The sequence below is a fragment of the Vipera ursinii genome, assembly GCF_947247035.1.
Source record: "Vipera ursinii genome assembly, chromosome: 2".
Lineage (NCBI taxonomy): Eukaryota > Metazoa > Chordata > Lepidosauria > Squamata > Viperidae > Vipera > Vipera ursinii.
In genome coordinates this window covers 97,059,979-97,077,430 of record NC_139513.1, presented here as the reverse complement: position 1 = coordinate 97,077,430, position 17,452 = coordinate 97,059,979, and the positions used below count along the sequence as shown (strand labels likewise).

Here is a 17,452-nt window from a genome sequence, read left to right as displayed (position 1 = left end):
AGCAACAGTTCAGCCTTACGATGGTGCTGGATATGACTAGTCCTCTTGAGTTCTTGCCATTGCAACATTCCCATGGTCACGTGATTGCTACCTGGGTGCTTGGCAACTGGCTCGCATTTGCAGTTTGCTGCAGTCCTCTGCAATCATGCGGTTGCCATTCATGGCCTTCCCGGTCAGCTTCCCTAGAAAGTCAGTGGGGAAGCTGGCAGGGAAGGTCACCGTTTTTTGTAATAACTCTCCCCCTCCCTGAGCCTCTCTACGCTTTTCTCTCACCCTGGTGCGACCTCCCCAGCCCTCAGTCCACTTCCTCAAACCCTTGCGCACCCTCCTCAGTTCTCGCTACATCTCCCTTGCATCGCCTCTCACACTCTCCCTGAGCCTTGCCGTGGCTCCCTCACACCCTTCTCAACCCTCACCCACTTCCTCGCACTTTCCTCCACCCGGCAATTTACCTGCCTGCCAGCCTGCTGGGTCTTGCAACTTCCTGCCAGTTTCTCCATTAACTTGGTTGTGGGAAGCCAGCAGGAAGTTGTCTTGCCTAACAACTGCATTGTTTAGCAACAGGAGTTCCGGTCTCAAGTGTTATATAGTAAGTCGAGGACTACCTGTATACTTTTTAGATGGTACAGTAATTTCAAATATAATAATAAATAAATAAATAAATAAATAAATAATAATAATAATAATAATAATAATAATAATAATAATAATAATAATAATAATAATAATAAAAGTTGGAAGGGACCTTGGAGGTCATCTAGTCCAACCCCCTGCTCAGGCAGGAAACCCTATACCATTTCAGACAAATGGCTGTCCAGTATCCTGCAACATTGTGAAATGTGACCTTTTTTTTTGGTTTATATATAAATCAGAGGCTGATACACTCAAGCTTTCAGTGAGAGGCCGCCACTTAAAATACATACATTTTCTGTAATTGGTAATATTGTACCTATTCATATTTTCTGAATATGATAAATACTCTTATGAAGCTAAAAGCAAATTGAAATAACCTGTGCATGTGAGCAAGGCTTGAAATTAACATACTATATGCTCTAATAGCACTAGTGTACAAAGGTGAATGTGTTTGTACTTGTTCGCTTCATATAACATATACATACACTGTAATGCCAAAAAAAATTTATAATTCTGAAGAGAATGGGAGGATAAAAGTTGCCTGCTGTACATTGTGCCTAAAAAAATTTCAAGCAATTCAAGAAATGCAACATTGGTTTAATTTAAAAAAATGTGTTATTTACTCAGTTTTCCCCCCCTTTCTTCTCAAGGTGCTCTTACAGAGTGCTATGATGAACTGGGAAACAGATACCAGCTTCCTGTCTACTGCCTTGCTCCACCCATCAACATGATAGAAGAGAAGGGTGATCTAGAGACTCTGGATTTTCCGGATCCGCCGCCTAACTCCGGTCATGAATGCCAGCTTCGTTTACGCCTCTCAACAGGCAAAGACCTCAAACTTGTGGTCCGCAGTATGGACACTGTGTATCACATGAAGAGACGACTACACACAGTGGAAGGGGTAGAACCTAGAAGTCAGCGATGGTTTTTTTCAGGCCGGCCACTCGCAGACAAAATGAAACTGGAGGAACTGAAAATACCAAGGGATTATGTGGTGCAAGTAATTGTGAGCCAGCCCTTAACAAATCCTGTCTTGGTGGAGAACTGATTTTTGCCTATATGCCTCTTCTTCCCTTTCCTTGCTCTTTTATCATGTGGGAACTTTTTCACTTTCCATCCTCTCCTGCAAATGGTTTGGTTCCAAGCAATGACCAGCAAACCCTCCATCTGTGATGGAATTTAGGTAAAAAAAAAACACACATAGGCAAATATACGCGCACACAAATCTATGTATAAACACACGGTCCCTGTTTCTAAACTATACTTGGACATTTGGTTCAATTTAGTATTTCTTGACACCACTCTTAGCAAAGTAAGTGGAAAAAATGTTTGTGACAGAGTGAGCCTGAAATTCAAGGTAGATAAAGCTGAAACTGAGCTTTTGAACTGTAAGTGATGTATTTGATCCATGAAGGTGAAAAGCACTTTTTTAAAGGATTAAACCAAATTGAACTGTTTCATGAAATCAGTGTCACTTATAGTTCAGCTGATCATTGTAGCTCCCCCGGTTAATCTAGCATGCTGTGATATTTGTAGAGGTTGTTTCTATTAGGGTTTTATTTACTGGCTCAGTAAGACTCCTGCTTAATAATGAGTAGCAAAGAACTAGAGGTACACTCCAATAATGGTATGTTCTCAAATTCAGGTTTTACTAGACGTTTTGGTACATTCCGATTTAGCAACAAATAGCAATTTGCTAGGGCTGACTTCAGGGTGTATAAATACTGCCTTCTGAAAAATTAGGCAATAACTTATTAAATACATAAATTTCTTGTCTACTGTAAGCTGTCCACTATAAGGAAACCTGCCGTACAAATCCCTGTCACCAATAAAAGGGCCTACTAAATGTGCACTATTGTGATTGGTGAAAAATCAAACATTCAAAGTACACCAGCTTGAAAATAATAAAGGCACAGATGACATCTTTATTTAATATGTTCACCTCTGATGTTTAAAACAATAGTTTTGAACCTTCTTTACCCTCAAAAATAGCAATGAACTAATTGGGGGGGGAGCACAAGCTGGTTTCATACATTTTTCTAATAAGAGTTCGGCTTACTTGATAGCATTTTTACCCACTGATATTTGTATTTTCTTGCTATAATCAAGGACTGAGGTTTTTATTCCTACTCAAATTAAATATACATATGTATGCACACACACACACTGCCATTGTACACAGAATGAGAGAATGTGGTAAGAAAGTATTGGGAGAAAAAAAAAGCCTCACTAGCAGGTGAAAATATTATAGACTGTATAACACTAGATCTTTCAAATATTCCATTAGACCCATAAGTACATTTTGGGGGATTCTGCATTGCATGTATATTTATGTTATTTTCCCTGAATCCATAAATAAGTTGTAGAGATGGAAGCTTGCATTAAGACCGGATTCATTTAGTTTGTAAAAGCAGCATATATACCCCATAAACTTTTAAATAAGAGAGCATCTTTCAAATGTTCTTATCTTCCATGACACCTGTTCTTACTTATGCATTTTAACAGTGTACAAACAGTGCCTGTGGCAAATAGATTATAACTTTCTATAGTCGATAGATTTTAAATGATGTCATTTATCTAGAGCTCAATGTGAATCTTAACAGTATCATACAGGATTTTCCCTTTAGAATCTGAAGGTCAGACATTCTTTAGAGGCATAGGTACAGTATATATCCTTTTAGGAGTGCTTTGAGCAAAATTAGTAATGATTCTCTCTAGAATAAAATAAATTTGGAGAATGGCACTGGCCAGGTGTATCAGAACAGTTAGCATACTCATCAAACATGTTATTTTAAAATGGGGCATGACGTGCTTCTTGATTCTGACATGGTCCTGTGCGTGGTAGTAATGTCATCATCTCTGACACCACTTTTGCTGGCTAAATACCAAATCTGATTTTTTATGCACATGAACCTTACAGTTACAAAGCTTCTAGTTTTGATTAAATTGATTTTTTTAAAAAAAAAACTATCCCTTTTTTTTTTCATTTGGAAATAAGTTTTTATATTTACAGGAATGTATCGTGCATCAGAACCATAGAAGTCTTCTGGCCATTGTCTATTACTGTCTGATATTTCTGTGTAGATTTGGGTCAGTTAGTAATTAAAATGTTTTCTTAGAAATAGTGGCAGTTTTCAAATTGTTGATTAAGTTTCCCATTTCCTGAAACTGATATTAAGAGCTCAACAATCATTGAATGAATTCAAAATTCTGCATATCTCACTAGGGATACTTTTTAATATTGTGACTAAATGAAGTAAGGTCTGGATGTGCTTTAAGTGAAATTTAAATATCTACAATGTTAGAATTTTCATTTATTTGGGCAGTGCCTGGATAAGGTATATGCACTACATATTGTGCAAGTTACGGGATTACACATCAGGAAAACTATGACAAAATTTATTATTTAGCACTTCCCCCCCCCCCCTCCCCGAGGACTATTTAGAAAAGAGAGAAAAATTGCAGCTATTAATGAAAAAGTAAAAGCATATATAGCCTGATGATTTTTGTAACTATTTCCCTTTTTTATGTATTCACCCAGTTCATCGAATTAAGTTTGATTGTCCCCCAGTGAATTATATTTACAGTACTGCTGCCTCAAATATGGAGATAGGGATGGTGGAAATGAAGTGAGCACCAGCTCCTTCCTCTCGTTGGCAATCACTCCAACGCTGTAGGAAAAATATGACCAGCAAATCTATCCAGTATGAGCATTGACAATAAGTCAATCAAAAGAGTAAGGAACAGCCACTGCTTCCTTCCCTTTTTCTCTTTATTGAGACTAGAGAGTTGACCTGTTGTTCAGAGAAGGAAGTTGATGCTTTTCAGTGCTGATGCGTCAGGATTCAATTGTGGGTCCTCAACAGCTGCCAAGAATGCTGGCCAACGTGATTATAGGCTTTTTAGAATTACTGTAACAATTTTGTAAAAAACCAATAGCATTTAGAATATAGCTGCCTGTAAAGTGTTCATCAGTAACCATACTGCTCTGAAGTAACCACCACCAGAATACATTAGAATAGTTTCTGTATTTCTCACAGCCCCTCGTGGGCTTTCATGAACAGAATGCACACTGGGAAAATTTTGTAATGCTCTTTTTCATTGTTCTCTAACATGTTTATAAATCAGTGTGGAAGACACATTGCAAGACGCTCCCTGAAAAAATGAAGGATACTGCTCTTACAATTAGAATAGAATATTTTGGAGGAAGAAATGAATTTTTTTATTATTACATTTATATCCCGCCCTTCTCCGAAGACTCAGGGCGGCTTACAAGTTTAGCAGTAGCCTTCATTCTATGTATATGCCTGCTTGTTAGGGCTTTCACACACACCCCAAGCGGCATTATTACAAAGTCAGCTTAATTGCCCCCAACAATCTGGGTCCTCATTTTACCTACCTCGGAAGGATGGAAGGCTGAGTCAACCTTGAGCCTGGTGGGACTCGAACCTGCACTAATTGCAGGCAGCTGGTGTTACTTAAGGAGGCATTAGCCCACTGCTCCACCAAGGCTCAATTATCCATAGAGTTAGAATTTGGTTAACACCAACAAAAGGTCAATTTGGGGCAAGTGCATGATAATTTAGTTAACTTCTTTTGCACTGATAAGAGCTTCTATTCACAAATAAGGGATATTTAATATCTGGTTTAATTCATAAGTATCATGAATAATTTTTACTTTGAATAGAAGTTGTTTCTCAGAACAAAGGAATGAGTGTATCATTTCTTTTTTTTTCTGCTCCAGAGAAGTTATTTTAAATATTATAGTTTATAATATGTCATTACCACCCTCATCTGACTTTTAGTAAATAATAAGCTTACTATAGGTTTTTAAACTTGTTAACCTGCAAGACAGAACAATTTCATTTGTTGCTTTAACAGAAGTTCAAGCAAGCTCTGTATTAAACTGTATGTGTAGTCCAGATTCTGATTGACTGCCAGCTCGGTGTGTACTATAATATTTGGCCGAGTTATCAAAAGCAAACAACCATTTTCCTAATAGCCACATCAAATTCCCACATCTAATTAACATTTTTTGCTGTTGAAGTAGGGCTACAAATATATCCAATAATAAGTATATTTGTCCCCTTGTCTGGCAAAGGTGTCAGTACTGCATGCTTCAGAATTAATGGATAGTCTACAATTTGTTTTTCCTGGAATAGTTTGAAAGACAAAAGGGCTTGTACTGCATTGTGTACAAAAACATAGCAACAAGTTAATATAAGACAGACAGTGTTCACTGTGCTTCATTTATGCTGCAGAAAAAGGTTGTCAAGAAGATTAAGGAAGTAGTCATATAAAAATGATTATAATTCTCTCATCTGTAAAGAGATGTTCAAGAAATAATTCGATAAGAAAAATAGAGTAATATACTGTGTTTTAAAAGTAAATTGATGGATAAATCCTTCAGTTTTATTAATAGTATGGTTTCACTATTATTCCACATAAATCATTAGGATTTATACTTAGATGGTAAAAGCAATATATTTAGTTGGGAGATTGTTTGTTTGATAACATGATATAAACAACTGACAAGGTGCAGAAAAGATCTTATGTAAGTGCTTTCCTTCCTTAAACATCCAAACCCAAAGATAGATTAATGTAACAGATGTGAACACGTAGATACAATGAAAGCACTGGCATACTAGTGCTGAGATTTTTCTTGCTCACTTGAAATTCTTTGGTGTTCTAACACAAAAAGTCATGTTTATTTCATTTTTACATGATCATGCATTCTTCTGCATTCATAGCTAGTGTTTGCTTATGATTATATGGAGCTTTCCTTGAAGTTCAGTTTCTTCATCAATCTAGCAATGTACTTCACTTGCAAATGTCTCCCAAGTGTGCTTTTAAAAATCCATTTCTATCAAACAAAATGTAAATAGAAAGAAATGCTGTGTATGGGAAATACGGAAATGAACTAATTTTCAACAATTTACTCAAAGCAACAGAATATTAAACTAATGCTAGCAATTTCTATTGGTTGGCATCCATGTTCCCAAGTTTAGTTGGCTGATTTTTGAAATAATGTCATGAATTATTCTTTCTTCAGTTCTTTTGTTTCCATCTCCTTTTGAGAGTGGACTATTTGAAGGCATAACAGTAAATGTATAGAAATAAAAAAGTATAAAAGTGGGAGAAGGGTTTCCTTAGGGCACAGGTCTGCAACCCGTGGCTCCGGAGCTGCATGCGGCTCTTTCAGCCGTCTCCTGCGGCTCCCAGTCCTCTGCCATGTGCAGTCCAAAAAAAAAAAGCGGGACTAAAAAAGTTCATCCAATCAATTCAAATATGCAGGGTAAGTGCATATCTTGCCTTGGCTCCACTCTTCAGTCAAACCCTGTTCTGTGCATGCACGCATGTACGCACATGCGCACACATTTTTTGCGGCTCCCAGTTTTTCCTTTTGTGAGGGAACCGGTTCCGAGTGGCTCTTTCACTGTTTCAGGTTGCTGACCCCTGCCTTAGAGTTTGCTCCATAATTAAGTTTGAACAACAGTGATAGGTTTCATGCATTAGCAATCCATGAAAAATTATGTTTATGCCTTCTGATTAAGGTCACGGGTTAAATATTTCTGGAAATAGTGCAGATGGTTTGCAAACCAGAACTATGTTGTCAAACACAAGATCCCAATATTGTTTTTATGGAGAATAGTAAAAAGGCATCTTTTTGATCACTTTTTGTTTCCTGGTAGTTAAATCAAGCCAAAGATGGAAGTCAACTTAAATGAGTTTTTTGGGTGTTTTTTTTTATTTGAACTCACAGATATACAAACCATTTTGGGGGCTTTAACTGAAAAAATGAAATTGCCTTCTGTCAAGGGCCTTCGTTGTGCCTCCTTCTCCATATCCTGGGAATGTCAAGAAACTGGAGACAGCCTTTCGAGCTGTTTTGCATTAGGCAGCTGGCAGTTTATAATGAAACTCTTTTCTGATGTGCTAAGCAAAGGACTCAATTTTAATGTCCTATTTGCCTCATGGTAGTGGCTTCCAAAGATGGCTGGTACCATCAATTTGTATTTCTTGAATAAAATATCTTCTCTTTTCTGGTAAATACTTTTTTGTACACTGTTTGTTGTGTGCCATGTATCTAAAAAGCATTCATGTTCTACAAATGGTTAGTAATTCAGTACCAGTACACAATTTCAATGGCTAAAAAGAAAGTCAGAGGAATTACAGTGATGTGACACCTTTTCTTCCTGTAACTTTTATAAAATTAAAAAAATAACTTTACGCATGGATTGTATGAACCTTTTTAAGAGGCATTTTTTTATTAGCCCAAGAATAAATTCTTGCTTTCTCTGAAAAGCAAGAGATCGCTGAGCACAAATAGTTCTGTTTGAACAGTGAAAGTATAAATGAAACTTTTTGATTTCAAAAAGGTAGAAATGTATATTATAGAATTCTGTGTTAAAAATAAAAATAAAATGCCTTTTAGTTATTTGGGGAGGGTTAAAGAATAAAGATAATACAGTATATGTCTTGTTTTAAAATAGAAGTTCTGTGTTCTTTCTCTCTTAGAGATAAATTATTTAGTGGTCATTTCTGTCCTGCCTTGCTGGAGTCTGCGCTGCTATGCCTAACTGAAAATTCTGAATCTGTTTAGAGCAGGGGTGTCAAACTCAATTTCATGGAGGGCCGCATCAGCATTGCAGTTGCCCTCAAGGGGCCGGGTGGGTGTGGCCGACTGGGTGGGTGTGGCTATGTGTATGGCCTACTGGGTGAGCATGGCCAGCTCTACATCGTTCGTATGAAGGGTGCCTATGGGGGCCTGGGCAGGAGTGGGACAGATCTGAGGGTCTCTGGCAGAAGGAGGGTCTCTGGGCCAGGGCCAAGGCAGTGGGGGCCGTTCCCTCACTGTTTCCAGGATGGCTTTGCAGGCCGCATGAAACCACTTTGCGGGCCGGGTCCGGCCCCCGGGCCTTGTGTTTGACATGTCTGGTTTAGAGCATTCAAAATATTGGTTACATAGTATCATTACTCCCTTATGTCATTTTTAGCTTCTACTTGAGAGTACAAAGTATATGAGTGGGAAGATTTTCGTCAGAAACATCCCACAACCATGGGTCATTTTTAGTCAGCAAATCCTTCATTGATAATTTGAATACAGAAGTGCCGTGATTATGTCCATGAATGAATATTTAACACATTTGCATCTACCTTAAGATTTCTATTTTGCTTGCGTACTGTTCTTTTTCAATTACCATCTTCCAAAACTTTCCTTTTCTTTTTCTCTGGATGATAAAACCTATAGCCGTGGTGGCGAACCTATGGCACATGTGCCACAGGTGGCACGCAGAGCCCTCTCTGTGGGCACGCACTCCGTTGCCTTAGTCCTAGGCCTTCAGCTGGGTTTTATAAAACCTTTTTGCTTTAGCCTCTGCCACCGTGTGCAAAAAAAAAAAAAGTTTAATCAATTTCAACTTCTCATGGGAAAACAAAGATCTCGCAAATTTGGAATTGATTGAACTTTTTAGTCCCACCCAGTCTGCCATTACCACTGCAGCCACGCCCACCCAATGGGTCACACCCAGCCAATGGGCCACGCCCACCCAGCACCCGACAATACATAAGTGGGTTTTGGGTTTCAGTTTGGGCACTCAGTCTATAAAAGGTTCGCCATCACTGACCTATAGCCCATATTTTTGGGGTTTTTATTTACCACGATGTTTGTGAATTACTTCTTAAAAGTCACACCTGTGAAAAGTAGTACAGAGTTCAAAAATTGATAGTGGGTTTTTTTCAGGTATCTCCTCACGTTTGGAAGAAAAAAAATTCCAACTGTACTACTTCACATAAAAATGTGCCAAGAAGCCACAGCAGCTGCCAGCATGCATACAAATCAAAATGTATGTGAACTTCTAATATTTTAGAAATATATTAGATACCTCAGTGCAAAAATCGAGGTCAAAGTTTTGATACTATGATGGAAATTCAGACTGACCATGACATTCTTCCCCTAAATGAAATGTGGTTCAGTACTCTATCCTAAAGAAATGGGAAAGTCCTTTTGCAATTAAAAAAAACATTTGAAAACTAATCATGTTTGAAAAGTTTGTAGTTTTCACATGACTCTTGGACATACTAGTTTATTTCTATATAAGTATCTCTGGCCACCTAATGAGAAGGAAGGACTCACTGGAGAAGAGCCTAATGCTGGGAAAGGTTGAAGGCAAGAGAAGAAGGGGACGACAGAGAATGAGGTGGCTGGATGGAGTCACTGAAGCAGAAGGCATGAGCTTAAATGGACTCCAGAAGATGGTAGAGGACAGGAAGGCCTGGAGGAACGTTGCCCATGGGGTCGCGATGGGTCGGACACGACTTCGCAGCTAACAACAACAAAACATCTCTGTAAAGGGATAGCAATATCTGAGCACTTTCCTTCAGTGTGGTGCCTAGAATCAATCAATATTCCTTGGATATTTGTAGTAGGCCACAATACGTTCTTTTTAGACATGCAGTCAATCTAAACGAAGTCAAAGGAAAGTGTTGAGTCCTGCAAATGTATAGTTGTGGACGTGGAAGATCAGACAATGAATCAGTTGCGGGGGTGGGTGGGTAAGGGCATTAAAAGGAGTTAGTTTTGGCCTGAAGCAACTCCGGGCTGGTTGGGATGATCGGCCATGTTAAAAAAAAACCAAAAAAAGGTGTTTTGATTTCTCAAACTAGCCTAGAGCTCTGGACTTTCCAGACATTCATTCATCCATTCTAGATCAAGGTGTCCCATCTTATCCTGGCCTTTTTAAATATGGTCCATGCAATCCTTCCATTTTTCTAATAAGCACACAATTCATCCCAATAAGTGATCGGTTGTTTCTTGATTCTCAGCCTTCTTTTTTTACTTTTTGAAAAATAGGTTATACTTTAAAAGGTGCTTTATTCGTTAAAGAACACAGAATATTTCCATAACACAGCACCCCATCTGATTATTGCTCACGTATATCTTGTGACTGTTTTGAACATTTTGCAAGGTTTTCTTATCATCCTTTTGGTTCAATTGGCTGAATCTTGGAGAGCAGTCATAGATTAATTCTATATGCTGTTAGAACTTCTTGTTCTGTTTAAATCTGGTATAATCAGTATATTCCTCCTCTGCTTCAGCTTCACTTGCAGCTCTCGCCATCTCTCTCTTCAGTTTATCTTTTGCTTTCCTCTGTTGTCTATCAATGCAGAAGATCGTAAACATTCTAAACTCCTTGTAGTTCAATTGCTAATGGAGTGAAACATAATAGTATTTTAGTGGAATATTGACAGGCTTATAAAGTAGCGGTACCTTGGTACTCAACTGCTTTGAAACTCATAGAATTCGATACTGAACACATTATGATGTGAAAATTTCATCCTGGTACTCAACGCAAAAGCTAGAACTTGTCGGTGTCGGCTATGTTATGGGAAAATTTTGTTTGATACTCATTGTTTTGGTACTCATTGTGCCTCCCAGAACCAATTAGTGATGAGTAGCAAGGTACCACTGTAATCCCCAGACGGCATTTGGCTGTCTCTCTTCAAACAGTATTCTGCTTCACTCTTCCTTCTCCCTCTATTAGTACTCTTCAAACTAAATCTCAAAAGTCCATAGAACTGCCCGAATATAATACCAACCATTTATCCTTTTACAATCTATATACAAAAATAAATTGGATTGGAAGGTGCATCTTACTTCAATATTTACAACTGTTTGCCTGAGCTCTCCATTTGTAAGTGTACTGAAGTAACAGTTGACTATAGCCTTCCAACCAGCTATTAGAAGCTGCATCACCCAAACCAAGTGGGTGGATCTTCTCCATTGCATTCTGGAGTTGACTTCTGGAAAGGGCCATCTTATAAATAGTTGAAACCGAGTAAGCTAATAAACTTTTTCAAGCTTGAAGTTTCATATAATCTTAACAAAGAGACAAATAGAATTTCTTGTGAATTTTACAGAATTTCTCAAGTAAGCAACTGAATCTTAAACATGAAGCAAGTTCAAAGCTTTCATTCTTTAATGAAACTTGGTTGCAATATGATTCAGAAAGTTTCAGTGTCAGTGGATGTTGCCATGTTGATACAAGAAGGGATGCCACATTACCAAGATCCTTCACAGCATTCACATGAACACACATCATGTTACACATGGGCCGACAGGTTGAAAGGATAATCATGCCTTCTTAAAATCACTAAACCCTTCCACTGCACCAATTTGAACATTCCGTATTTGTATATAAATGAAGTGTGGAACTATTCACAGAGATACAAGGTAAAAATAGTAAACTTTTGAGCCAAAAATTATCCCAAAATACATCATGCTTGCTACAAAATTAACTTTGTTCCCCCCCCCCCAAGTCCTGGCTAAAACACACACTGGTTTACTATGATCTTTAAACATAGCAGAGAGACTAACATACAAGGAGGATATAAGTTTTTGGTGGGCAGCACAGTTACAATATTAGATGGGGTTGCTTCTGGCTAACAAAAGATACTGAAATGTCACAGCTAGGAAGGAGGAGCCTGTCTCGTGTTCATCATATTGGATTACCTCATCACCTGAGATGTCAAAGTCCTTGAATATCTGACTCAGCTCAGTCTTTCTGATGTTGAAAAGGAAGCGTGTGGCCTGGAACTCTGCTGGAGCAACTGTATGGCCCCCATCAATGTCCAGCAACTCAAAAACAGCGTGAGAATGACGATACATGAACTGTTTTTCAAGATGGTTCTGGTCAAAGACAGAAAGGCAAGAACAGCAATAAGAGCTGCTGCTCTAGTGTCTTCAAACATTAAAACTAAACATTATTGACAGGTATCAGAAAAAAACAACTTGAGATGCTCCTATAATGGCAATCTGAATGTGAATGAGAGCAAATCTCATGGATGAGAACAGGATTTGAAACCCTTTTCTGTGATGGCTTGATGCCTGGGCTTTCAGTGATAAGATTTAATGAGAGGTGTGATTAGGGATAATTATACAAAGAGGCCAAATTTTTGAAGAAGTTAGGTTGTAGACCATAGAATATCTTTCAGGCAGGAAGACTTCAACAGAATGTTGGTTTGTGTTCATGTAATGCATATCTACAACAAAGCAAAAATCATATCTTATGGGGGGGAGGCATTTCAGCTTCTCGCATTCTTAAATCTAAGTAACACTGTGCACAGTTAGTCCTCATTTACCGACTCGATTCAGAACCATTCAAAGTTGTGATGGCACTGAATAAGTGGTAATTCTGACCATTGTAGCACCCCTAGTGTCACATAATTGGGATTTGAGCATATGGGAACTGGATCACACTTCACAATAGTTGCAGCATTCTGCATTGACGAGCTAGCTCTTTGTGGCTTTCCTTGTTGGTTTCCCTGATGTAAAGTCAATGCAGAAGCTGGCAGGGAAAGTTGCTAATTGCCCTGGCAAGTTCTGCTAGCTTTTCTGCACTCACACCCACTGCCCCATGCATCCCAGTCTTCCTACACTTCTGTGTGGCCTGTTCCAGCCTTCCCAAGCCCTCCCTCCCACATAATATCCCCCACCCTCCTGCAGCACCATCACACTCCTCACCTGGCTCTTCCATCATTTCCCACTTAACAATCTGTGCATCTTGGGGTTACAAAGGTAATTGGGACCGCCAGGATCATGGTTGCTAGGCAATGCTTTACAACTGCATAGCTTAGTGACAGCAAACCTGGTCCCAATTACCATGTAACCTGAGGACTATCTATAGAGAAAAATTCATTACCTCACTATCAAATGTCATTAACTAATGGGAGAATCCAGGGACGCGGTGGCTCAGTGGGTTAGGATGCTGAGCTTGTCAATCAGAAGATCGGCAGTTTGGCGGGTCAAATCCCGAGTGCCGCGTAACAGAGTGAGCGCCTGTTACTCGTCCCAGCTTCTGCCAACCTAGCAGTTCGAAAGCACGTAAAAATGCAAGTAGAAAAATAGGGACCACTACGGTGGGAAGGTAACAGCGTTCCGTGTGCCTTTGGCGTCTAGTCATGCCGGCCACATGACCACGGAGACATCCTCGGACAAACGCTGGCTCTTCGGCTTTGAAACGGAGATGAGCACTGGCCCCTAGAGTTGGAAATGACTAGCACGCATGTGCAGGGGAACCTTTACCTTTACCTTAATGGGAGAATACCCATCATTCTTTTCAACTTTGAATGGAAAAAGATTTACACATGGTTACACTGGCAGGTATACTGATAGGTCAGAACTAGCTTTTGCCGAACTAAATATAACAAATTCTATTGGAAGGCTGCACAATGAAATGGGAGGGAGCTGCTTCATGCAATTCTCTCCCCACACTTGTCAATCAGGCTACATTTGAACATGGATTTAGTACTGATTCAGAGGGTCAATAAACCCATGTTTAAAAAAATAATCTTGTAGCAGCTGCCAGGTATATAAAAAGAGTAGAAAGAGGGAGATTCTTACTGTATGGTGCAACTGCCCATGAGTTACTTTGAGCCATACTGTACAAGTCCTCCATGTACCTGTCCTATAATGGATTTGGATTTATGAAAAATCCTTCCTTTTTTAAGCTAGGGTATGAGTGGATGCTAGTCACAAGAGAAGAATGCAAGCCTGACATTTATTTCTACCTCCACAAATCATGATTTGTACAGTTAAGAGCATATCTAAAATATTTATAGTTATTTCCTAGCGGTAGGTGACCACTTGTAGTCTCTTCATCTGAAGCAAAAAAACTTCCTTATTCCACTTTAGCATTTAAAAATAAAATTGCTACCAGTTCAGCTAAATACAATTCAGGCATAGTTCACACATTGTGTAAATTGCAATTTTTGCTAATTTTGACTTTGAATAAGATGACATGCTGACACATCAGTCTCAGTTGATCTTGCCTTCTGTCAGCAGGAGCCAGATGCCCAAATTGTAGAAGCTCTTATCATGGTTTGTTTATACCAGTTCCTAAACTGGCATCCCAGACTAGTCTCTATCCTATAAACCAGAATTAGAAGATACAAGTTATTCTTACATCTTCCATTGGGTTCTCAGGGAAAAATCTGCCAAGGATTCTGACTTAAATTACAAGAGAAAACATGCGGCTTCTAGTCAACTGATTCCCATAGAAGCATCAACCAAGGAGGAGCAGGTAAACACACTGTACAGATAAGTAAGCTTTTTCACTGGGAAATCAGAAATGAGAAATCAGCTTGTATGAAGAATTGGACTCAGAATTGTCCATCCATTTACAGAATGGAAAATGCTCACATAACATATTTTTCTTCCCTTACTTAGTACCCAAACGTCCTCTAAAAATCCTGCTATATAAGAGAAAACTAGATTACCTGATGATAGATAGGCTTCACTGCAAAACCAAATGTTTCTTCAGTCACCTCCAGCAATCTAGCTCACTTACCTCATGTGCCATTATTATGCACACCAACATATAGAATTCATCAAAGCCGATTTCCCCTTTGCCATCCCAATCAAGTAAATCAAAAACCAGCATGATTTGAGCTGAGGATAGATTAGTTACATGCTGAAGGAAGCGGTAAAACTGCAGATCTGAAAAATAATGTGGTGTTAGGCGTTGTGTGTGCAAAGGGTCTACTATATAGTTAACTATTAATAATAGTTAATAGTTAATAGTTAATAATAGTATACTGTATATTTTAAAATCTCCAGATATGGGCTGCAAAAATCCAGATGATGGTACAGAACATTTTTGTTTATATCTTGTAGTAATCATCTTGATTTTTACTAGCCAAATCTGGTAACTCTATTATATCCCAACTTGTAATATAGCAGCTAATATTGGTTGGATTAATACATAATGATTTACTGAATAAGTGATAATAAGTTTCCCACAAGACAGAAGTCAAGATCTAACAATATAATTTGGCTTAGTTAAATGTTTGAATCCAGCCACTGATTAACAGCAGAACAAATAAGAGTGGTTGTCAGTATCTCAAAAATCCATAAAAGACATTTTCCACATATTATTGAAAAAGTTTATTTAAAATATATAATTGAATATATGTACATTCCTGACTCTAACTGCAACCTAAAATAAGTTGCATGGTGATGTCACAGAATCAAAAAAGTACGCTACCTTAAATCAAATGAAGAGGCAGACATTATTGGAAACAAGTATGAAAACCAGTTTTCCTCTTCCAAATTTGGCAGCAGTCTGTCCTTTGCTTTGCTTGAGACAGTCCAGTGTAGTACTCCTATCTGGTACCTTCTAGATCAGCTGGGCCTGAAACTCCCAGAATTCCCATCCCAATCGCTATACAGTCTGGAATTCTGGGAGATTAGTTCCAAAGCATCCAGGGAGCACCATGTTTGGAAAAGCTGCACCGTGAAGTTGTGAAGCAACTTCAAAGAAGTGCTTTGCTCAAAATGGCTTCAAAGAACCTCTCCCAAAGATGCTTTTGAAAAGATAACTGGACTTTGGTTTTTTTCCTTGAAGACTTTTCACTTCTCATCCAAGAAGCTTCTTCAGTTCTGGTTGAATGGTAGGGAATGGAGGGATTTATATTCTTAGCAGTCATCTGGTTGTTAGCATTCTGAAGGTCAGTTATTAGTTCTCTGAGACTTGCTAAGGCTACTTGGGGGTTTATCTGTACTCTCAGATTCACCTGAATCAGAGTGCAGGAGATAGGTGGTGTCATATCCCTCTCCCTCTGTTGAGATACGGCTGTTCAGTTTTAACATAGATGGCCTCTTTTACCCCTCTTTCAAACCAATGGTCCTCTTTCCTTGAAGATAGCAAGGTCCACATTCTGGACACCACTTATCTCCTGTTTACAACAAAGTCCTTTCAGCAGTCCCAAGAAAGTTCTATGCCCATTTGCACTCTGATTCAGGTGAACTTGAGGGTACAGATAAACCCCACCCCCAAGTGGCGTCAATGATCAGGTGACTGCTAAGAATATAACCTCTCCAATTCCTCTTCAGTGTACTGATTTTTGGACTCAGAATTGTTACAATTAGATCAACTTTGAACTCCTAATTCCAGATAGGAGCTACGTTTGCATGATATATGAACCTCAGCCTAGCCAGCCATATTTAACCTAGTAAGCTGTGCTGTGTGCTTAGTTTACACTTTAATCTGTCACAGTAATCCACCAAGATAACTGAGCTGAGTAAATCATGGCTGATTTAACCATAGTTGACTGTGTCAAGGAAATAAAGCTACTGGGATAAATTAGAAAAGGTTAGTGGAATACTCTAAGAGAGGCATATAATGCAATCTACTTGGGCTCATCTTTGATAGTTAATCTATGTTCAACATAGCAGTATCATTTGACTTCAAGTCCGGAGATATCCAATGAGGTATATTCAGTTTTCTCTTGCTGTGGTCTTTTCAATAAAGTGGAGGGCCCCCTCCCAATATTTAAAGATCTTCAAAAGGAAATAATACAGTAATGATAATCCTATATTTCATTTTTATGAACTTTTTTTTAGCTTCCGTATCCTACTTACTATTCAAAGTGTTCTTCTTATGAACATCAAGGAGATGAAAGTAAGCTGTCAAAGCTCTGGCATTTCTGACAGATAATAAGCAGTATATTTTATCTAAACAAAGAAAATGAAAGAAGCTTTTTGGCTTCAGCCTCATCTTGCCATAGAAGAATTATGTTTATATTTGGAATTCTGGAATTGACCATGGTGATGCCAACACTATAATCCCAGAATTCCACCCTGGAATTAGAACCTGATGACGAAAAAGACTTTTGTGCTATTCTACAAAGGTTTTGCACCCAGAGAATATGGATGAATAAGAAACATTTCTGCCTTGTGTTTAATTATCTACTATCCTAGCATCAATCTAAGCCTTTTGGTTCTCCTACAGGAGCAGTAGATTACATTGTCTTTCTCCAC

General features: G+C 38.6%; 2 protein-coding genes across 2 annotated transcripts in view; one reads left to right on the top strand and one right to left on the bottom strand.

Moving 5' to 3' along the window:
* The window catches only part of UBTD2 (ubiquitin domain containing 2), a 73,312-nt gene extending 68,472 nt beyond the window's left edge, over positions 1 to 4,840 (top strand). Inside the window, exon 3 of the mRNA XM_083352977.1 lies at positions 1,284 to 4,840. Within this exon, the coding sequence (XP_083209103.1) occupies positions 1,284 to 1,681 (398 nt within the window). The 3' untranslated portion in view covers positions 1,682 to 4,840. The remainder of the gene's footprint in view (positions 1 to 1,283) is intronic.
* Positions 4,841 to 10,392: 5,552 nt separating this feature from the next.
* EFCAB9 (EF-hand calcium binding domain 9) lies at positions 10,393 to 17,189 on the bottom strand (the record flags this gene model as incomplete). Its single annotated transcript, XM_083351506.1, has 4 exons — positions 10,393 to 10,840; positions 12,146 to 12,322; positions 14,982 to 15,130; positions 17,054 to 17,189. The coding sequence occupies 4 exons, from the start codon at positions 17,187 to 17,189 to the stop codon at positions 10,673 to 10,675; spliced, it is 630 nt and encodes a 209-aa protein (XP_083207632.1). The 3' UTR covers positions 10,393 to 10,672.
* Positions 17,190 to 17,452: the final 263 nt, after the last annotated feature.